Raw genomic sequence first — 24,167 nt, forward strand, 5'->3', positions numbered from 1 at the left:
CCCCCCCCGCCTTTGAAGTTTCTGTTCCCTCCCTACCTCTCCAAAATCCCTTACTTGGGTCTACCCCACCTCAGATAGGGTCAAGTGACTCACTCCCTCTGGGCTTTCCTCCAGAGACTGGAGTAACAGAGCTAATGAATGGAATTGTACTTACGTGCTAGGGAAAATCAGTTACTCACCCTATGCACTTTAACAAGGAATGCTGACTTAACACTAATGTGAAAATTTTGACTGAGGGATTTTTACATACCAGGGACAGACCTCAGGGGAAGAGATCTGGGGGTGAAGGAATTGTGAACAGGGGAATGCTTCCTGATGTCTCTCAAATCGCACCACACAGTCCCTCACTGGACTTTGAAAACTAGTCTATTCCCAATTGGACCCTAGTGTGTACCAGTTAAAGACTACTGAAAAATATTTACCTTAACACTGTTTGCATTTTCTGCCTTTTGTCCCTGAGAATTTTCTGTAGAGGTAAAAAAGGAAAATAGTCTTTTTCTGAGGCATATATTTTTGTTGACACAAATTTGATCTTATTACTTCTTTTCTACCAAAAAATCATAGAATTTGAGCAGATAGAAGAAATTTTTATTTTTAGCATGTAGACAATGGGCACAAGGCTGAAATAGGCGAGAGCCCTAGAATGCTAGGGCATGTCTTAGCGCTTCACTTAGAAATTACACAACATAAAGTGTAATGTAACAGGAGAGGCAGGCTCTGTAAATTAGCAGCTACACATCTGTGCACAACCATACAATCTCCATGGGCCTGTTTGTCGACCTGTTAAATGAGGATTACCCTGTGGATGATTCCGAAGGGCCCTTCCAGCTCTAACACTCTTTGTCCATACCTAATTAAAAGCAGATATTAGAATAAAGAGGAAAGTGCTGATATTATGAAATAGTTACTTCTAGTGAGGCTCCGGAGAGCTTTGAGGTAATACCTAAGGACAATCTGGTAGAATTGCTATGGAATTAAAAGTTGCCTGAGTTCCAGGAGAGGTCAAATATCAGAGAAAGAAATTCAGCCAATGAGATAGAAGTGACAGTGTGAGAGAAGTTTCACAAAGACCCACTACTAGGGAGGCAACTAACCTGCTGGGGAGTCAGGAAACCTGTGTTTGAGTCTTAATTTCACTGCTTAGAGCTGTGTGAACGTTGGCAAATAAAATCTAACTTCTCTGATTCTCAGTTGTCTCATATGTAGAATGGGAATGAGACTATCCTTTCTGCCTGTCTCACAAGGGGATACAATGAGATGCCATATATGTAAAAACTATACATTTTATACACATGTACTGATCAAGAGCCAACACAAGCAATTGCTCTCTGAATTATATCTTGGGCCAATGTAGATAAAGTGGCACTTAAGCAAAGATCTGAAGGTGAGGAATGAGCAATGCAGATGCAAGGGGAAGAGCCCTATAGGAGGAGCAGCAAATGAAAAGACACTGAATGCCTGTAATGTATGAGGAACATCAGGAGGACAGGGAGGCTGGAGTGCAGGAGCAAGAAAGAGAAAGAAAGTAGAAAGTTAGAGAAATAATAGGGGTTGAGAATGATGCTCAGATGATGTAGGATTTTGTAAGCCATTGCAATGACATGGGATTTTGTTTTACTTACCAATGTGTGGAGTTATGTTGCTTATGTCCTTACTCTTTGACACCCCACCCCAAGTTGAAATATAAATTCCATGAGAGTGAGGACTTTGTCAGTCTTGTTCACACATGGGATTTTAGAATACAAAGGAGATGCTCAGCAAATCTTTGAATGAATGAATAAATAAATGACCAAATTGGACAACTGCAATATTACTGAAGAATGATCATCACAACAAAGTTGGATAAGACAAAACAAAATACTGAATTTAGGGGCAGTAGACTTGGGAACCGGACTGAACTCTATTTTTGACTCAGAGTGATGTTGGACAAGTTACTGCTTGTGTTTCCTCATCTATAAAATCAGGAGAGTTGTATTGAGCAGTCTCTGTCCGAGCCTAACAGCCTATGATTCCACAACTCAGAAATCATACCAGTGATTATTTTGACACCTACTGGTTATAGTATGTGCTTGGAATTCTGGCATACTTACTGCTATTCTATGGATTATCTTAGTGAAAATGATTTCCACATCCAAGTTCAGAGAATATGTTTTTTGAAGTGTGTTGCAAGTTTGAAATAGTCATGATAAACCTTGGTGACTTTATAGTAAAAATGACACTTTACCTTTTGTATGTGCTGTTATTCAAGGCCACTTTATAGTAAACATGATACTTTACCTCTTGTACATGCTGTCATTGTCAGAACCACATTGATCTTCTGAGGTCTCAACAAATAGAAGACCAAAAAACCCTAACAAATGTTCTAAGGAGTCAGTACTAACAGAGATTTAAAAAAAGAAAATGAGGCCCATTTTAGCCAGATTTTAATCTGAGCAAATAAGTTCTGCTTTAAAAGGCTTTTTGCACATTTTAGTAGAGCTAAACATAACAAAAGGAGCATAAAAGAAATTATTAAATTCTAGTAGCTTGGGTGATCCAGATATAAAATATCATTACAATACAGCCTTATTTTGTGGATATTTCTCACAGGAACATGGTAAATGTAAATTCATAATACCACAACATATTTTTGATACCAAAATCATTAATGAAATCTTTATAACAATAAAGCAAAGTATTTGGCTGATTTTAACACTTGAGTGATATAGTACTGAATCACTTTCTAAAAGTAAATTTACTCACAAGAAACCAAAAAACACTAACTTTAAGCTTGATAACTAAAAAATATCAAAGTAATAAACAAAGTTCCTTTTGAATACTCTCTAAGTTAAGAAAAAAGATTCCAACCTTCTAATATTTTAGCCCTTGGATCTGTATTACAATCGTCAGCCTCACTAAAACAAAAGAAAAAGAACATTATTTTCTGTGCATTTAATAAATGAATTACTGGGTAAGTGAAACAATAATCAGTCATTCCTCATATGGGAGTAAACCTGGAATAGTATATCACTGAGATACCAAATCAAATGAAAATGATTTCTAAATTGACTTTTTTCCCCACTTCATAAATTTTAGTTAAATAGACATAAAATTTACCATCCTAACCATTTTTAAGCACACAGTTCTATAGCTTGAAGTACATTCACACTGTTGTGCAGCCATCACCACTATCCATCTCTAGAACCTTTTCATCTTCCCCAACTGAAACTCTGTAGCCATTAAACACTAACACCTTATTTCCTTCTCTCCTCATCCCCTGAAACCACTATTCTTTCTGTGTCTATGAATTTGACTACTCTCAGGACTTCATGTGATATTTGTCTTTTTGTGATTGACATTCCAATTAACACAATATCATCAAGGTGTATGTTGTAGCATGTGTCAGAATTCCCTTCCTTTTTAAGGCTGAAAAATATTCCATTAAATGTATATAACACATTTTGGAAACTTGGGTTGCTTACACTGTTTGTCTATGTGAATAATACTTCTGTGAACAGATGCAAGTTATGTGAATAATACTTGTGTGAACAGGACTGTACAAATATCTGTTCCAGTCCCTGCTTTCAGTTCTTTTAGGTATATACCCAGAACTGAAATTTCTAGATCATGTGGTAATTATGTGTTTAATTTTTCAAGAACCCCCTATATTGCTTTCAACAGTGTCCATTGCACCATTTTAAATTCTCACCATCAATGTACATGAGTTCCAATTTTTCTGTATCCTTACCAACACTTGTTATTTTCTTTCTTCCTCTCTCTCATTCTCTCTCTCTCTCTTTGATAACAACTATCCTAATAGGTTTAAAGTATCTCATGATTTTGGTTTGCATTTCTCTATTAGTAATGTTGGACATCTTTTCACATGATTATTAGCCATTTGTATATCTTTGGAGAACTGTCAATTCAAGTCCTTTGCACAGTTTTTAATCAGGTTTTTTGTTTTTGTTGTTGTTGAGCCACAGTTGTTTACATATTCTGGATAAAAATCCTTTATGAGATATATGATTTCCAAATATTTTCTTCCATTCCATAGATTGACTTTTCACTCTTTTGATAGTGTCCTTTGAAGCACAGAAGTTTTTAATTTTGATGACATACAATTTATCTATTTTTTTCTTTTCTTGCCTGTGCTTTTGGTGTCATAACCAAAAAATCATTGCCAAATCCAATGTTGTGAAGCTTTTCTCCTATGTCCTCTTATAAGAATTGTAGAGTTTTAGCACTTATGTTTTGATCTCTGATCCACTTTGAGTTATTTTTGCGTATGTTGTAAGGTAAAGGTAGAAAACTTCACATTTTTTCACATGGATATCTATTTTTCCCAACACCATTTATTGAAAAGTGGGTCACTTCCCCATTAGAAGGTCTTGGCACCCTTGTCAAAAATCATTTGACTGTATATGCAAGAGTTTATTTCTGGGCTGTTTATTTCATCACATTGGCCTATAAATCTGTCTTTATATCAGTATCACACTATTTTTTTTTTCCTTTTTGTCTTTTTTCGTGTCCGGCAACGGATCGCAACCCTCAGTGTCGCGCCCGTACCAGACTGGGACCGGCAACAGGATCGCAACCCTCGGCGTTGCGCCCGCACCTCGCTCAGCCAGTGAGTGGGAACCGGTCTGTATGTGGGATCCGAACCCTCGGCGGGAGCGCTCCCAAGCGGAGCACTGTAGCAGTGCGCCACCGGGCCGGCCCTTATACAGGCTTTTACTTTTATGACCATCATAGTTTCTTATACTCGTGTGCTCTATGCCATCCTGAAAAAGAAGCCTGAGAAAGGCAGGAGCAAAGCCTTCTCCACATGCTGTTCCCATCTCCTCTCTGTCTCCTTGTTCTATGGCACACTCTTCTTCATGTATGTACGTCCTGGGTCTGGCCGAGATAAATACCAGGATAAAATGTATTCACTGTTCTACACAATTATAATACCCCTGCTAAACCCCTTTATTTACAGCCTAAGAAACAAGGAAGTGATGAATGCTATGAATAGAATTATGAAGAAGAGGAAATGTTGCAACATTCTGAATCAAATATCATCCCCTGTGGATATCTGATTTTAATTTTATAAAACTAGTTTTCAAAATCAAGTAATACTGAGTATCACACTATTTTGATTACTGTGACTTTGCAGTAAGTTTTAGAATCAGGAAGTGAGAGACACCCAACTTTGTTCTTTTTTAAAGACTGGTTTGGCTATTAAGGGTCCCTTGAGTTTCCAATGTAGTTTAGGATGAATTTGTCTATTTCTGCAAAAAATATTGTTGGTATTTGGATAGGCATTCCATTTAATCTGTAGCTCATTTTTGGTAGTATTGGCATCTTAACAATATTAAATTTTCCAGTTGATGAACATGACATGTATTTCCACTTACTTGGGTCCTCTTTAATTTCTTACAGGAATATTTTGTAGTTTTTACCATAAAAGTTTTTCACATTGTTGGTTATGTTTATTTCTAAGTATTTTATTCTGTTTGTTTTAAACTTTTTAAAATTTCCCTTTTATATTGTTCATTGTAGGTATATAGACATGTAACTGGTTTTTCCATATTGATTTTGTATTCCACAACTTTACTGAATTCTTTTATCAGTTCTAACAAGATTTTTTTTTAAGTTTCTTTAAGGTTTCATACTTTTATACAGATATTATTTTACTTTTACGCTTCCAATTTGATGTCTTTCATTTCTTTTTTCTTGTCTAATTTTTCTGGCTAGAATTTCCAGTACTATTTTGAGGAGAAGTGGTAAAACTGAACATATTTTGTTATTGCTGTTGTTTCTGATCTTAGAGGAAAAGTCTTCACTACTTCACCAGTAAGGCCAATGTTAACTGTAGATTTTTCATATATGGCCTTAACTATGTTGAGGTAGCTTCCTTCTACTCCTCATTTGAATGATACTATCATGAAAAGTTGATGCACTTTGTCAAATGGCTTTTCTGCATCAATCGAGATGAGTGAGTGAGTGTGTGTGTGTGTGTGTGTGTTACCCCTTCACTCTGTTAATGTGGTATATCACATTATTGTTTTTTGTGTGCTGAAACTCCCCTGCATTGTTGGGATAAATCCCACTTGGTCATGGTGTATAAACCTTTTAACATGCTGCTGAATTTGATTTGCCAGCATTTTGTTGAAAAATTTTGCATCAATATTCAACAGAGATATTGGTCTGTAGTTTTGTTGCAGGGTCTTTGTATGGATTTGGTATCAAGGTAATGCTGGCCTTCAGAGTTTGAAAGCATTCCCTTCCTCTTCATTTTTTTGGAGTTTGAGAATTGGTACTAATTTTTTTAAAAAATATGCTAGAATCCACCAGTCAAGCTATCTGGTCCTAGCTTTTTTTGTTAGGAGGTTTTAGATTATCAATTCAATATCCTTACTAGTTATAGATACATTCAGATTTTTCTAATTCATCATGATTCAGTCTTAGCAAGTTGTGCATTTCTAGGAATTTACTCATTTCATCCAGGTTATCGAATTTGTTGGCATGCAATTGTTCATAGTACTCTTACAATACTTTTTTATTTCTGTAAAATCAGTTTCAATGTCCCCTCTTTAGTTTATAATTTTAGTTATTTGAATCATCTTTTCTTTGGCAGTTTAGCTAAATGTCAATTTTGTTGATCTTTTTGAAAGGTCAACTCTTGTTATTATTGATTTTCTGCTTTGTTTTTCTATTGTCTATTTTGTTTATTGTTAGTCTAATCTTTATTATTTCCCTCCTTCTGCTAGCTTTAAATTTGGTGTGCTCTTTTCTAGTTTTTTATGGTATAAAGTTGGGTTGTTGGTATAAGATCTTTTTTCAATAAAAAATTTACAACTCTAAATTTCTCTCAACACTGCTTTTGCTGTATCCCATAAGTTTTGGCATGTTATGTTTTCACTTTTGTTTATCTCAAATATTTTCTAATTTCTTCTATGGTTTCTTCTTTGACCCCCATAGTTAAGAGTGTGTCATTTAATTTCCACATATTTGTGAATTTTTAGGTGTTCCTTCTGTTACTAATTTCTAGTTTCATTCCACTGTTAGAGGAAAAAATACTTTGTATGATTTCAAATTTTTTAAATTTATTCACTCATTTTGTGGCATGAGATAGGGTATTCCTGAAGAATGTTCCATGTGCACTTGAGAAAACTGTGTGATGCTATTGTTGGGTGGAGTGTTGTCTATATGTCTTTAAGGCCCAATAGGTTTATAGTGTTCTTCACATCTTACGTTTCCTTACTGGTATTTTGTTGGATTGTTCTCCAGTATTGAAACTGATCTATTGAAGTCTCCTATTATTATTATAGAGTTTTCTATTTTCCCCTTCAATTCTGACAGAATTTGTTCTATATGCTTTGGAGCTGTGATGCTTGGTGCATACACATGCCACTCAGCTTATGATGGGGTTACATTCTGACAAAACTATCATAAGTTGAAAATACCATAAGTCAAAAGTGCACTTAATACACTTAAAATGATAAGTTGAACCATCATAAGTTAGGGGCCATCTGTTTATTTTTATAATTGTTATATATTCTTGGTAAATTGACCCTTTTATTATTATTACTGTCCTTTTTCTCTTCTAACAATTTTTCACTTAAATTCTATTTTTTTTTTCTCATATAAGTATAGCTACACCTGTTCTCTTTTGGTTTCTATTTGCATGGGTGGGTCTTTTTCCATTTTTTCATTTCCAACCTATATGTGTCCTTAGATTTAAAGTGAATATCTTGTGGAAAACATACTTGGATCCTGTTTTTTAAATCCATTTTGTCTTTGTATGTCTTTTGATTTAACTGTTTAATCCATTTACACTTTAAGTAATTACTGATGGGGAAGAACTTGCTTTTGCCATTTTGTTACTTATTTTCTGTGTCTTATAGCTTTCTTCTCCCTCATTTCCTCCACTACCATCTTCCTTCATGTGTAGTTGATGATTTTTAGTGACACATTTTGATTCCCTTCTCATTTCCTTTTATCTATATTCTACAGATATTTTCTTTGTGGTTGCCACAGGGATTGTATACATATAACATCCTAAAGTTATGACAATATTTTTAAAAATGATACCAAGTTGACTTTAATAGCATACAGCAACTCTACTTCTTTATAGATCTGCCCCCATACCCTTTATATTATTGAGGTCCCAAACTATTTCTTTATATATTTTGTACCCATCAACATAGATTTATAATCTATGTTTTATGCATTTGTTTTTTATGTACTGTAGAAAATAAAAAGTGAAGTTATAAATCAAAACCATGGTCATACTATTTTCTTATTTTTTTATGTATTTACCTTTACTAGAGAACTTTATACTTTCATATCACTTTGAGTTACCATCTGGATTATTTGTTTCAACTAGCAGAACATTATTTCACATTTCTTGTAGGCCATGTCTAACATTAATGAATGCCCTCAGCTTTTAATTTTTTGTCTTCCAATACATTCCAATGTCTTAATTTTTCTCTCATTTTTGAAAGAGATTTTTAATAAATGTAGAGTTCTTGTTTGACATTATTATTTTTTTTCTTTCAGCTTTTTAAATATATCATCCCACTGACTCTTGGCCTAAAAGATTTCTGCTGAGAAATCCACAGATGATCTTGTTGTACTACTTTGTACATGATAGGTCACCTTTCTCTTTCTGCTTTTAAGATTCTCCCTTTGTCTTCTGACAATCTGATTATAATATATATTGGTGTAATATTTTTATGTTTATCCTTCTTAGAGTTTGTTGAGCTTCTTATACTTTTATATATATATACATCAGTCTTCAAATCTAGAAAGTTTTCAGTCATTATTTCCTCATATAATCTCTGTTCCTTTCACAGTCTCTTCTACTGGGAATTACATAATGCCTATATTGGTTTATTTGATGGTGTGTCAAAAGTCCATTAGATTCTGTTCATTTTCCATAGTATTTTATTCCTTTTGGTCCTCAGACTTGATAATTTCAAATGACTTGTGTTCAAGTTAACTGATTTTTTCTTCTGTCTGTCTAAATTTACTGTTGAACCTCTCCAATAAGTTTTTCAATTTAGTTATTGGATTTTTTAGCTCCAAAATTTCTGTTCGGTTCTTTTTTATAATTTCTATCTTTTTGCTAATATTCTAATTTTGTTCATATATTGTTTTTACTGATTTCCTTAGTTCTTTGTCTGTGCTTTATTATAATTCTTGAACATATTTAAGATGGTTATTTTAAAGTATTTCTCATGTAATTTATGTGTTTTTTCAGGGACATTTTCTGAAGATGTTTTTTCCCTTTGAATGAGCCATATTTCTCTCTTTCTTTGTATGCCTAGTAATACTTTGTTAAAATTACAGTATCCAAATAGAAAAACAGCCACATCTTCCAGTTTTCACAGATTGGTGGGAAAACTATCACTAACTAGTGAATCCCTATGCTTTGGGAACAGTCTGAAGTGGAGCTTTAAGGTCCTCTAGGGTCTTTTTCTGGACATGTCTTCCTGAGCACACGCGCGCACGCGTGCGTGCGTACGTGTGTGTTTTTCCCCCCAATTTTCCTGAGCTGCTTTTAAATTACTTAATTTTCCGAAGAGTCTTACTGTACTTCTTCTTAGGGCCTTAGATATTGAATTGTATTTCTTTTCCCATAATCTCTTGCCCAAGTGTTTGTGGTTCTGCAGTCTCCCTGTAGTTTTCATGCATTGTGGCACACATCAAGTACCTTCTGTGGTTTCCAGGCTTAGACACAAATTACGCCACCATTGCCTATTTGAGCTTGTACTCAGGTGAGACAAAAATAATTTCCTCAGGCAGTCCACAAACAATCCAGAACATTGCAAAAAAAGTTCTACTTTGCTTTTTCTGCCATAGAGTGGCAAATGGAAATTGGGTTTCTTTCTTTCAACTGTGCTGTGCCATGCTGGGAGGAGATTGGGTAAGAGCAAGTTAAAGTCCACAGAATTTTTTTTACCATTTTGGTTTTGGCTTTTTATTGACTAAATGTTCGTTTGATTTGAGCAGATCTTTGATTTTCAGAGCTGTGTTAAAGTCATTTTAGTGATTTAAATGTTATTCATCCTTACAGGCCCACATCAAACTCTACTGTTTTCCAGAATTCATCGCTAAATGTTCCAACTTACATTTTTCGCTCCCTTTGGATTCTTCTAAAGGCAGTGTTATACACTAGAACCATTTAGCTTACTCAAGAGAGCTGAGCAGGAACCCTTTTTTGATGATAGTTCATATTCCATTGCTGACCCAGTGCCTATCTCTCTGGTTAAAAAATACCCTAACACATTAGCAAATACTTGATCCAAGACACTGATACCACTGAAAAGCAGATCTCAAAACAAGAAAGTGGAGGCCAGGTAACTTAAAATGGGGGAGGAGTTAGCAAGGAGAGACTTACAAATGATCCATAGGAAGCCAAGGGAGGGAAAAATGACAAGTGAGAGAAGGTCTAAAGCTGAATACTTCCTCAATTACAGTTCTAGTAAGGGCCTGATTCTTCCCATAAGCCCTACTTTCATCTCAGATTTCTATATTTGTACTGCTTTAAGTACCTGGCAGATGAAATGAGATCTTGGTTATATGAAGAGGAACTCATAATTCTGTGTATGCGGTAATGTGTTGGTTCAGTAACAAGACTCCTTTCTTCTTTCTGGAAAAGTGAAAATCAAGCATTACACAAAGTTGAATTTGGCTTTCTCATTTTATTGGCATTTGTTGCAGTCTAATCTGCACCTTAATGAAAAAGTTTTAGAGATTACTTAAAAGATGGATGAACCCTATAATTCTAATGAAAATGTCTCTTCCATTATAATTCTTTTGAATGACTCAGTGAAGATATCTAAATTATAATATTGGGTTTTGAATAGATTTTAAACATGAACCTGGTACAATGTTTGAAGAATACAATTTTCCACTTCCAAACTTTATAAAATATTTTAAATCATATTTTACTGACTTAAAAAAGAAGAAGACAGAGATAACTCTGGTCAATTCAGGAGCTTGCCAGGGCAATCATCTTAACACTGACTCTAATCTATTTGTTGGGAAGTCATGTGTGCTTCTGAGTTGATCAGTTATATCTCTGTTCTTTTTCTCTGGTTCATCTCAGCTTTTATGTTAACCTGGCAATCACATTAAATTGATAATCAAGAGAATTGTCTCATCAGAAAATCCTAAATCATATAGTCACCAAAATCATGTTATGGTACATATTTCTGGACTGGGCCAAACGCAGAGACTCATTGTGGCTCAGCAACACCATCTGAGGGTTCAGAATCAATAACAAGAACTGTTCACCATGATGATAGTGGAGCTTATGTGCTGATTGTAAGGATGATATTTAAAATATTTTGATTAACTTGTCACATTTGGGAAAATTAGCTAAGAAAATTTTAAGAAAAAAGTTGGTTTTACAACTTGTCTAAGGGTCACTTAGCTATTAAGTAAGAATCAGAACTCAAACCCAAAAATCTTAATTTCTGTGGATCTTATTTTACCTCCTCCTACCTAAGCCAACCTCCAACCTCTGGTTCCATCCTAATGGCCTGAGGCCTTCCACACTCAGTGTTCAAGAAGTGTCCACCAGCCAAAATACAAAAGAGCTAGAATCTATTGTTTTAAATAATTAGAATACATTTCTCTTGACTGGTTTAAATTTTCTGTTTTCCATAGGCTTCTAACTAATCTAGGTTTCTTTCCATTATTTGCTTTCCCTCAGTTGAAATTAATGACTGTATCTGTTAATTATTTCTCTTATACTACAAATATCACTAGGCTTAGGAGGAGATTAAATCTACTTTGTATTTCTTTCTGCCTAATCAAGGTACATATTTGGACAGAATTTGTGAAACTGTCTACCCTTTCTAGGCACTGAATCATATTTCTCACTTACCTTATACCGTGGCTTCTTCTGCCAAGAATAATCTGTTTCAGTCGTGGTGGTTGTGTTCATGTGAAGCTCAGCAACAGCTCTTTTAACTTCTGTCTCTTCAGATTCTATTATCTGGTGTGAGGTTGCTTCAGTACTTTCAATATATGCACTGGTTGTAGGCTGACAACATCTGCTTAGTGACAAAATTTTTTTCAGGCTGCTCTTGCTTACTGTTGGCTTGGGAGAAATGACTTTGCCTTCTACTGGCTTCACAACTTCCTCCACTTCTTCTTCCACTTGATCTTCAAATGGTTCTCCTATGCATTTTCCTTGTGCAACAATCTCTCCTAAAACAATTTCATCTTCTTCAAAAACTGGTACCTCTTGTATGTTTCTTTCTGAATCTTCTTGATCAATATCATGAACTACTAATCGAATGATAAGATCTTTTTTGCCATGAACATCTTTTAAAAGCTCTACCTTGGTGATATCAGGCTTTCTTATATTCGGAAATGAATTTCTGCCAATGGCCTTAAATTGAAGGCATAACAATATTAAAAATGAATACCTCAATCACTTTTCCTATAGTTCTACTGTGATATAGCTACTTTATTATGATTTTTAGTCCCAATTTAAGTATTATCTTCAAATGACACTTACTTATATATTGTTAATATTTTAAAAAGAAGAAACAACAGTCATAAAGAATATTTATTGGTGTCTATCATTTCTTCTACATTTAGTGATCATACTAATCTATCGTAATTTACTCCAAAAAGCAGAGGAAAGGCTAACAGTTGTTTTTGTTTTTGTTTGCTTAAACTTTACATTTTGTTGTAAAATAATTTAATTACTTTCAATTTTTGTTACTTACATTGACAGTTTTGTGAGAGAAGAAGACTATTTTTCTAAACTCTGAGGTAAGGAATCATATAAAAATCTAAATAGACATATATTTTTTTTAAAAAAGGCAAGATATTGCTTGATCTTGACTTTTAAAAATAATGAATAGTCAAAATTGTGGTCTTTGAATTTTTACTTTCCATTGTTCCACTCCTGATCCTTTGAACATATCTTCCAAAAGATTCTTCAAACCATAAATCTCCATTTTTTCTCTCCTTCCTAGTGAAATTCCACTTTCCATGTTCAGTGTTAAAAGACAGATCAATGAAAAGACTATAATTAAATAATGCAATTTCCCCATTTCATAGCCTTTGACCATGCCACAGAACCTTAATTAATTTAATAATCTTAGATCTCTACCTCCCTTTGTAACATGGTAAGTCAGATTTTTAGATAATGATACCCTAAAAGAATATCTTCTGTGGAAAAAAAGTATTGAAAGAAACTCTATAAAAAAATTAAAACAATCAAATGTGATTATCTGTGCTAGTGGTGGGAAACAGTAGTTTGGAAAGTCCAAAATCATTCTATATGGCTTTGGGATTTATTACTGCAAGTGGTTTTAATAAGCATATATCTGGTGTGTTGAGAATTTGTGGTACCTCCAAACAGAGTATTAAGCCCTGAATTAGATCCATCAAGCATCTCAATGTTTGAACTAATCTACTGTTCTTCTGTCTCTTCTCTGTCCCTTTGCTAAGGATAGACAACATTGGTACCCAGATTGGTGCAGATCATATGCTTTAACTATGTTGCCTATGTCTGCTTCTTTTTTATTTATTTATTTATTTTTAAATTTTTAGGATGGTTTTTCATTCTGTTAAGAGGACAGAAGTATTTGTTTTGGTTTAGATATTCTCCTACTGCTTTCTGTGCTTTAGAAATGACTTAAGATAGCCAGTAACTACAAGTAAGATTTGTGACAGACAATTCTATAGATAATTAAAAACCGAGTTGGGTTAAAGTTATTCTATAGTCTGTTCACACAAATTTTACTCCCAAGGGATTACTTATATATGAATGGAGACAACTATGAAGTATATGCTAATGTAATGATGAGAAACCAGATGGAAGAAGAAATTTTAGAGCTGGAAAAAACCATCATCTGTTCCAAAAAACTCATTCTGAGCTTATGCTCCAGGGGGAATGGTTCTATAAAACTTTGCCACAGCCGCTATCCCTAAGTACAATTAGCCCTCTTACAAATTCACACCATCAATACAATGTGCTTTGATAAAAATCAAAATGTAGATAATGGATCAGTGTTAACTCTATTGGCCAGATAATTACTTTGTCCCTGGTAGTAGTTTCTTTATAACGATGAAATCCTTTTTGGCATTTTGAATTCCCAAGAGGCCTGAGTATGTAGCTATGGGCAGAGATATCTACATCAAGAGGAAACAGGTTCATAAAAATATGAACATTAGGGCAGCTGGAACTTGAACTAGGGTGGAAGAGGAAAGAAACTGAGTGCATTTTGAGAGTATAAGGCAAATGGGAAAGGCTGATATAACTAAAGTGAAATAATAAAAACAAATGTGATCAAAGAGTTTGCAATCTAATGTTTGCTGATGAATATTGCTAACAGAAAAAGTGTACTACTGTGGAGCCTTAAATTTGAAAATTAAAACTACTTTACATAGTTCCATATATGCTGATGTTCTATTAACTGACCCTCTTGAACACATTTATAATGAAGAACTAAGGGAACTACATAAAATTGTGTTTCTTCTGAATCTTCAAATGACGATTATAACTTTAGTCATTCCAGTTTCACTGTTAAGAATATGCTCTTATATTCCCATTCTTCAAAAAAAAAATCTTAGTTCAAATGGATTGATCTAAGAAAAACAGCCTGAGACCTTTAGAGTGAGCCATAGAATTGATATGGCAAGTCCCAGTAAATCATGACTGTATGGATGAACTAGTGCAACCAGCTCACCTATTGGACTGGACAACAACAACAACAAAATGCATTCCCATATAACTGTTGGAAGAAAGAAATTACAAAACAACCATGTCTCACTATTCACTCATTTTTCTGCCATTGCCTTTGCACTTACCTCTAAGGGTTTTACATCCAGTCGTCCCGTCCTAGTCAATGAGCTACGTTTTTCCTGTTTTCTCTTTCCTACATAAAGCGAATCTGAAGAGGGGTAACTTTTCCCACTTATTGATGCTCTTCTTAGTTCTGCTATGCTATGTCCAGTTCTTCTTAAACATTCCATCCTAAGTTTCTCAAGAGGTAGAGTTTTTACAGAAATGACTGCTAAGTGTTCTGAAATAATATCTGGATCTATTTTGATTGGTTTTTCCCCAACATGTGGAACTATGTTAACTGGAAATTCCTCATCTAATGAATCTTGATCTGACTCTTCGTTTAAATCAGGAATTACACAAACAGCATACTTTTGTGCCTTTTGAACAATTCTATCAATGTCTAGGTCTCCAGCATTTGCATTCTTTGATCTAATTGTACCTATTGGAAAACTTGAAACTCCATCAATAATTAAATTAGCCACTTTTGGGGGGAAGACTATGTTTGTATCTTTTACATCATGATAAAGTTTTTTAACAGTTCCAGATTGTTGCAGTACATTACTATAAACAGAATTAACAACCTGAGAAATCATTTCTATGTTTTCTGGGTTTAAAAAGTGTTCTTCAGGATCAGCAACATGAACAAGATTAATGTTACTTCTGGAAATTTCAGCCATTACAGATTTTGTCAGTTGAGATGCAATTTTATTTAACTCAGGCTTTGTTAAGTTTTTTGCATCTTTGCTTGAGGCACTTGGCAACTTTACTAGTTTAGCCAAGAACAAGGCCAATGTTTCCTCTAAAAACTTGACATCTAACATAGAACCTTTTTTGGATGAAGACTTTTCCTGGTACTTAAATTCATCAATAATTTTAACCACTTTTTCCGTAATTTTGACAGCTTCCAGAACTAATTCTGAACTTGATGCTTCTTCCTCTACTTGAGGTTGAAATTCAGAACTGGAAATTTCCTTCATCATTAAAAAACCTATTATATCAGAGAGGACATTGCTCTTACCCATTAAATCTTTAAATACAGAAGTATGAGAGCCAGAATGCTTTAAAACACTTGTATAAACAGAATTAACTACTTTTTCAATATTTGCATAGTCAGCTAAAGGTATAGTAGGTGATTCTTTGGCTGGTGATACAAGTTTAATCTTACTTTTGGAGATATATTCTTGCATTGAATTTAATATTTTTGAGGTTATTTTTTGCATTTCGTTTTCTAGAGATTTGTTTTTTTCCTCATGCACTTTTGGAAACATAGACAAAAGCTTAGATAAAAATTTTATAGCAATTTCTTCTATTATGTTATAAGACAGTTTATGAGCATGTGTTGGTTGAGGTAGGGGAGCATCAGTAGTTTGGATAACATCTTTAAGGATATTTTCAACAACACGGTCAACTTCAGCACACTGATAAAGAGTTAGCTCTCCAGAAAAATAGTTCTGCAACTGATTACCAGCCACTTCTCGTAGAACTAGGTCAACTATGGCTTCTGAAAGGATTCTGCATCCACTGGTTACACAATTTTGTATAATCTCTTGGGATCCAAACTGTGGCAGGAGATTATTATAAACAGACTGAACCACTAATTGAATAATTTCATCATCATTGGGATGCAAGGATTCTACATACTGTATAATCATATCTTCATCTTTGGAGATCTGTGTTGCAACTTCACTTACTAACCTCATTTGAAGGAAATCTAGTTCTGTGAACAAATTGCCCTCAGATGTCTTTGCTTTGGTTTTGGATATTGTTGAGAAAATTTTAGATAAAAGAGCAGAAATCACATCTTCTAAAAATTTATAAGGCAACAGTATGGTATATGGAGATGACGTTTGACATTCTTTGCTGGCTATTTGGGCCACCTTTTGGACCTTTTTAACAATATCCTTTGATTCCAGAGTCAAACATGCTGAGACAGGAACCTCATCACAACATACCAAGTTGGGCTGATGTTGAAAAATTTCATGTATCACTGCACTAGTTAGTCTTCTTGCTAAATTTTCCCCATTACTATTAATATTTTTACAAATAGAGTCTTGAGATCTATATTCCTTCAAAATATTGCAAATAGAGGAGTGAACAACTTTATTAACCAATGTTTTATCGATTGATGGCATTTTATCTAAGAATGATATCTTATCTAAAGAGGGGTTTTTAGTCATTTTATGCATATGTGGCATTTTATCAGTTTTTATCTTAATGTTGGACGATGATTTATCTGTAGTTGGTTCTTTACACTTGGGAGATACTTTAGGAACTGAAGACACTTTACCTGCAGGTGAAAAAAAGTGATTTTCCTCATTTGGCTTAAATACCTTAATTTGAGCAATTGAAAACTCCTTTAACAGAGAATCGATAAGTTTCATAGCTGTGTCATAGAGTTCAGCCTGATTTTGATCATCATTTACACGTTGACATCTATCACCTCTTTGTGTTTGTGGTGAGGAAGAAAAGATCAATTTGTTAATCATTTCAATGATAACATCTTCTAAAAAGTTAGCAGGAAAAATTTTTTGTTTACTTTTGGGTAGGTACTGAGGATGGTCTAGCTTAGTAGGTTCACTTTTAATCTCTTTCTCGCTTACTTTCTCTTTTTCTCTTCCTGTCTCTTTCTCTTTACTTTCTTCTTCTTTGGCAGGATCATTTTTGTTAATTAAGGGGGATGCATTTTTTGTTGTAACAAATTGTTCAGAACCCTTGCCAACTTCTCGAATTACATTCAATGCTATATCACCTGGGGAGCTTTTGCTGAATTTGAGTTTTGAAAAATCTGCTGGTTCTTTAGAAGAAGATATTTCTAAAACATCATCATAAATACTTTCAATAACGTTTTGAACATGTTCATGATCTAAGTATAGTTCCTCACCTGTATTTGTGATCCCCATATTACTGTGTTTGGACTTCAAAAAAGATAATTCAAAGGACATGTCATTTTTTTTAAATGAACTTTTTCCTGTATTGCCAATCTTTTCCTCGTTTATTTCAAAATCTGGTTCAAATACTTCCTTTTCATATTCCATCTCATCAGTAGCAACTGAAAAATGTGTGTCTCTCTCATCACCTTTCCCCTTCTCCTCTTTCAGAGCTGATTTTTTTTTCCTCTCAATTTTATTATTTATAAGTGTTTCACTCAAATCTGGCTCCTGAGTATCTTTTCTTCTCACACTTGTAGTTGGAGAAGTAACTTTTGATACATTCTCACTATGTTTTTGAATTGAAATTCCCATTTTATTTTCATCCTTTTTCTTTTTATTTGCCACAACTGCAGCTGACTCTGACACCAGGTTAATCCTGTTGCTTTTCATAATGGCAGTTATAGAGCTAAGTATTGGATTTTGGATAACACCTTTTTTCATTGAAGTGTCCTTGGTTTTCAAACTATTTATTGCACCTCTATCTATTTCCAAAGTGTCCCTTGTGTTTTTCTTGTCTGAGGTTAGAAAAGTGTGTTCATATGACTGTTCTGGTAAAGTAAGTTGGTTCCCTTTTAAGCATCTTGTTATCTGTGTAGAGGCTTTTTGTGGTAGGTGTTGAACCCTTTGAGTGATGTTATCTGGATCTAGAAATGAAAAGAAAGTGGATGACCAGTTTCCTGAAAAAAGTGGTTGAATCTTGAATGCAGATATTGCCTTCTGGGCTAAAGCAGCAACCATTTCTATGACAATGTTACTTCTATCATCTTTCTGAATATCATTAAATCCATATTTTCCTATGAACTGATCATACACAAAATTGGATATTTTATCAACTGTTTCTTTGTCAATGGGGGGAAAAGAAAACACTTTTTCAGCATTTGGCAAAACTTTAATATCACTTTTCCTAAATTCCGCTATCAGAGAGTTTGCAAATTTTATAGCCAAGCCCTCAGTGTCTGGCTCCAACATTTCTTTTTTCTTAGAATCTTCAAAAATAGTTGGGAGAGAAAAAAATTTGTGAGCAAGTTCAACAATTAAATCTTCCAAAAATGTAGCTGAATATAGAGAAGGCTGTGTCTCTTCTTTACCAGATTTAGCTAGTACAGAGACATGGTCATAACCAGCTAAGTCACTGGAAAATGATTCTTCACCATGTAAAAATGGCTGTAAATGATGATCCATGATTTCCTTCATAATAAAGCCAGCTATTTTACTGAGAAATGAGCCTCCTTTTTTGTCTACATCTTTCTGTACTGCAGCTTGGAATTCAGATTTTTTCAAAATGTTATTACATATGGCATCAACCAAATTCTCAATAGCTTCTAACTGCATACTTTCTGCATTCTCCTCTGCTGTGGAAAGTCGGATTTCATGTTCAGAAATTTCTTTTATTATTTCTTCAGTCAGTCGTGAAGCTGCATCCACAAATTCATAATCTGGTGGAAGCTTTTCCTTTTTTAGTTCTTTTTCCGTGTCAGTTGAAGCAAAGATATGCTCTAGAAGTTTGTAAATCATATCTTCTAAAAGAGAACGAGGCAACACAGTAATACATGATGGCAAGGCATGGCTATCCTTCATGATGATGCTGAGCACACTGCTGATGATATTATCAGCTTGAGGGGAAGAGTAAGAAGAAGACACTAATTCTCCTGAAACTAAGGACTGCACCTGATAATCATAAATTTCTTCCAATAGCAAATGATAAATTTTCCTTCCAAAACAGACAGGGTCACTTTGTATAGCCCTATATACTTGAATCAAAGATTTATATTCATCTAATATTTTTTCATAAACTGGGTTGACAGTTTTTTGAACCGTTTCTTTATATCCTGCTGAAAAACACAAATTTTCATCGAAGTTATCTGCCACTAAAATTTCTGATGCGGTAAACTCCCAAACAATAGATTTTACTAATGTTGTAACAATGCCAGTAATTTCGGCTTCTGTCCTATCTGGGTTTTGAGCAGCCAAGACATTGTGTGAGAATGCATAAAGGATTTTGCATAAAAGCTCAGAAATTACGTCCTCCAAAAAGGCAGCTGAGTTCACAATGGAAGACAATTCTCTTTGTTTAGGATCTATTGCTCTCTGTTTATAAGTTTGATCAACTGCCAGTGAAAGGAGAGTTTTATCTCCAGAAAAAAATGACTGAAGATGATGGTTAAAGATTTCTTTTATTATAAAACTTGCTATTTTTGAAACAGGTATGTTACTTATGCCTTTTTTATCTTTTGTAAGAGACTGGTATAGATTTGAATAAGAAAGATCATCATAAATAGAATCAACCATAGACTGAATATCTTTTTCTGAAATCATACTTTGTTTGTCATTCCCATGTTTAATAATACATATTGCATGTTTTGAAATTATTGACATGATTTCATTTATTAGTTTTATTAATGTATTACTTAAGTCTGATTGAGAAGTATCTGGATGTTCTGCACTGGAGGCCGATGGACTCATCTGAGATATAAGCCGACTGACTATTTTTTCCAAATGAGTATGTGATAATGTAGTCGTATATATCGTGGAAGCCTGTCTTTGGAATCTTGATTTACCAATATCATACTGGACTCTCTTTATCAAAACATTTGCACTGAGTTTGGAATGTAACTTAAAAGGCAGATTTTCTATAAGATCTGGATGAACTTGGAAATCAAAAATTTCAGCCAGGATGATTTTAGTTACCCTTTCAGCCAATGTTTTCATGTCACTTAGAAGATCTTTATTGGGCATTACTTGCATTTCATTTTCTTGCAAAACCTTGCTGTATGCTGTGTCAATAATTTCTTTGACTATATCTCTCTCTACTGGAGGCAAACACAGTTGTTCCTCAGCATTATCTATAATGGTAACTTGGGCTTTTGAAAATTCCTCTGTTATCAAATGTATGAGTTTTTCAGCTTTATCAAATAGTTCATCTTCTGAATATCTTACTGATTTAATTTGTACAATGCCTACCACCCTGTGAAATATTTTGCTTAAAACCCCAGAGACCACATCTTCCAAAAAAGTTGAGGAATAAACACTGGCATAAAACAACTGTCTTCTCTCATCATCAAAATGCGTGTATGAAGACGATGATAATAACTTTCTATCCATAAATGGCTGGAGATGTTGTTGACAGATGTGTTTAATGATAAAAGCTGCTATTCTATCGATAAGAACATCATTACTACTTGTAACATTTTGCTCTACTAATTCTTGAGACCCAGAGTCTTGCAAAATATTTTTGAATATGGAGTCAACAAGATGCTGAACATCATCTTCTGAGTAAACAAACTTGGTTTCTTCTTCATCTTTTGAAAATCTAATTTCGTGTTGGGAAATTTTCATCCTAATATCACTAATTAGGTTGGAAGCAATTTCATTGAAATTCACTCTTAATTTATCTTTTGGGATTTCTCTGTTTGAAACCATGCTAGATGCAGGAGGAAAGAATCTAGATAATAGTACTCTGATCATATCTTCTAAAAATGTATATGGCAGCAAGGTGTTATATGGAAGTAAACTCTGACTAGGCTTGGTAGATTTACTGATGTTACTAAGGATGTCCTGAATAATATTCTCAGTCATTGAAACTGAGTAGGAAGAAGCTGACAAATCCCCAGAAAGCAGTGGATGAAGAAGATAATCTGAAATAGCTGCTACAACTAAATTGGTAATATTTTTCACAAAAATATCACTATCTTCAGACTCTTTATCAATGTCAGGGTCTAGCCCATGCTGTTTTAAAACATTTCTATAAACGGAGGTGACAAGTTTATCCACAATATCTGGATCTACAGAGGGGAATGATTGTTCTTTGTCATCATATGGAATATGAATTTTAGCTTTGTCAAAATGGTTATTTATTGAGTTCACTATTTTTTGGGTCATGTTTTCTACCTCAACTTCACTGTTATGCTTTGGGCTAAAAATCTTTGATAAAAGTCTGGCAACAATCTTGCCTACAAATGTATTAGGGTAAATACCTAAGGGTGTTGGCCTCTGGGGTCTGTGGGATTCTATGACTTCACTGAGAACCTGTTTAACCATATTGGATACTTCATCCAATGGAGACCTTGGATGAGGTAAAAGCTGTTCACGCAAAAATGGCTGAAGATGATTTTCAATAATCTCTTGGATAATAAAACTGGCTATTCGGTCAACCATAACTGGGCTTTGGCTAACTATACTTTTCTGGATTGAAACAATAGAGTCAGACATTTGTAAAATATTACTATAAACAGAATCCACCATCTTCTGGAGATTTTTTCCTGTGCATAGGTATTGATTATCATACATAGTGAACCAGATTTTATGTTTTGAAATAGCTAACATAACCTTATTTATTAGATAGGTGGACATTTCATTAAAATCTGAACTCATTAAATATTTTTTTCCCAAACAGGAGTCCTTACTGGATGGAGGAATGAGCTGAGATAAAAGCCTTCTGATAACATCTTCTAAAAATGAGTGTGATAACATGGTGCTATAGCCTGTTAAAGACATAGGATGGGAAATAAATTCTCGGAGGTTATTTTGAAGCTTCTGCAGTATAATTTCAGCTTTGAGAGGGTAATACGAATGAGGTCTGAGCCTTTTTTCAAAGCAAGATGGGAGTTGGTAGTCTAAAATCTCTAATAATATGCTATTAGTTATTTGTTGTGTTATTGAGGTATTGTCATATGCCAGATTATCAGCACGGGTCACTTCCAGTTCATATTGTTGTAAAACATCATAATAAACTGAATCAACAATCTTGCTAACAGTTTCTTTATGGATTGGTGGAAAACACATCCTTTCTTCAGCATTCCGTACAACAGTGACTTTCATGTTTTTAAACTCATTCACTACGTTGTTGACAAATAATGTGTTCATCTCATTGAGTCGGGCCTCAGTGATTTTTTTATTTTTACCCCACAATGAAGTAGAGAGATTAAAAAATAATTCTGAAATTATTTCCTCCAAAAATGTGGCCGAATAAACACCTGCATTCATACCTCCTTGATGTAGCTTGTTAAGAATGGCTATTTCACTCGTTTCCTTTGTTTCCTGTTTTTTAAGAGATGGCATAGAAGAAAATTTTAATTGCTTGCCAAGTGGTGAAGAATTACTGTCATAAATCATGAATTCTGGTATTTTTAATTTTGTGAAACTAGACTGTATTTCTCTTGTTCTGTAGTTGAAATGCTTGTTTGCAAAATGTGAACCTTCAGGAGCTTGTTGTATACTATGAGATAGTTTGTCCATCAATGATTTAACCAAACTGTGGGAAATAATAGTAAGCATAGAGTCTGATGACAATAAATCTTGATCTATTTCTGACAGATTTTCCAAAAGGTCTGACAGGTAATCTCCTTGAAGTTGTTCCAAGTCCATTGCTCCCTTGCAATAATCAAATTCTCCTCCATCTTCTGCACTTTGAAGGATTTTTAAAAGGTGACATTCTTCTGCTGATATTTCATCAGAAAAAGGACCATTATCAAGAAAGACAGTGCTTGTGCATTTTTCCAAAAGTGTTCTAATAAGTTTCTCACATACAACATTGAGTAGAAAAACTGATTTGGGGGAGAGCCCCAGGTTATTTCTAAGTATGCTATTACTCTGCTGATTATTTGGGGAAGAGAAAAATGTTCTCGCTATTTTATCAGAATCCATAGCCCTATCTGGGCATTCATCTGGCAAAAATAAATCTAAAACAATATTAAAAACTTTGTTAACTACTTCTTTGGATTCACGAGTTTTTAGGCTACCAACCAAGCTGTCTAATTTATATGCCAGATAATTTAATTTACCTTTTTGAATGAGTTGATCAATTTGGTGAGATGATTCCCTATCACTGGGGCCTGTCTGTTTTTCTGTGGTATTGATTTCGTTTCTAAGCATGGAAAGTGATTCATTTCTTCCATTGCTTTCAAAGTGATGATTTATGCCTATTTCTCTGGACAGTACATGAACCACTCCTATTAAGAGGTCCTGAGAGACTTCATCAAAGTCAGCAGAAGCTACTCCTGTGCAGTAAACATATTTTGTTTTTATGGAAATCATTTGCTGTGCAATGTCAGCTTCTATAATGTTACTATTAAAAAGGATTTTAATAATAATTCCAGAAATACTTAAAGCGAGTTCTCTAATAGAAATTGACCTGCTTTCAAACACTTGAGAATGAATGGAAATAATCCTGTTAAATGCTGTGTCTTGGATTTCCCTTGCTTTCTCTTCCTCTCTACCCTCTTTGAAGCCATCCGAAATGCTTGAATTTAAGTGGTAAATAACCAAATCAGTGAGATGTTCAGAAAATTGATAAACTGAAGAATCACGGTAAATGCTTCTTAGATGCTGTTTTGATTCATATTTTTTCCTTAAAAATGGAGAAATGACAGACACCTTCTCCTCACTGGAAACTTAAAAAAGAAAACAATACCATTTTTAGTGTGTATTAAAAAAATGTGGAAAATTCAATATATTGA

At 34.2% G+C, this 24,167-nt stretch overlaps 1 protein-coding gene across 1 annotated transcript in view; it reads right to left on the minus strand.

Moving 5' to 3' along the window:
- Positions 1-24,167, minus strand: part of FSIP2 (fibrous sheath interacting protein 2) — a 95,959-nt gene that overhangs the window by 5,038 nt on the left and 66,754 nt on the right. The window contains exons 18-22 of the mRNA XM_008573347.1: positions 14,806-24,101; positions 11,861-12,370; positions 10,521-10,618; positions 2,848-2,894; positions 423-466 (exon numbers count right to left, since the gene is read on the minus strand). Of these exons, the coding sequence (XP_008571569.1) occupies positions 423-466; positions 2,848-2,894; positions 10,521-10,618; positions 11,861-12,370; positions 14,806-24,101 (9,995 nt within the window). The remainder of the gene's footprint in view (positions 1-422; positions 467-2,847; positions 2,895-10,520; positions 10,619-11,860; positions 12,371-14,805; positions 24,102-24,167) is intronic.

This window comes from Galeopterus variegatus, unplaced genomic scaffold (genome assembly GCF_000696425.1).
Source record: "Galeopterus variegatus unplaced genomic scaffold, G_variegatus-3.0.2 Scaffold907, whole genome shotgun sequence".
Lineage (NCBI taxonomy): Eukaryota > Metazoa > Chordata > Mammalia > Dermoptera > Cynocephalidae > Galeopterus > Galeopterus variegatus.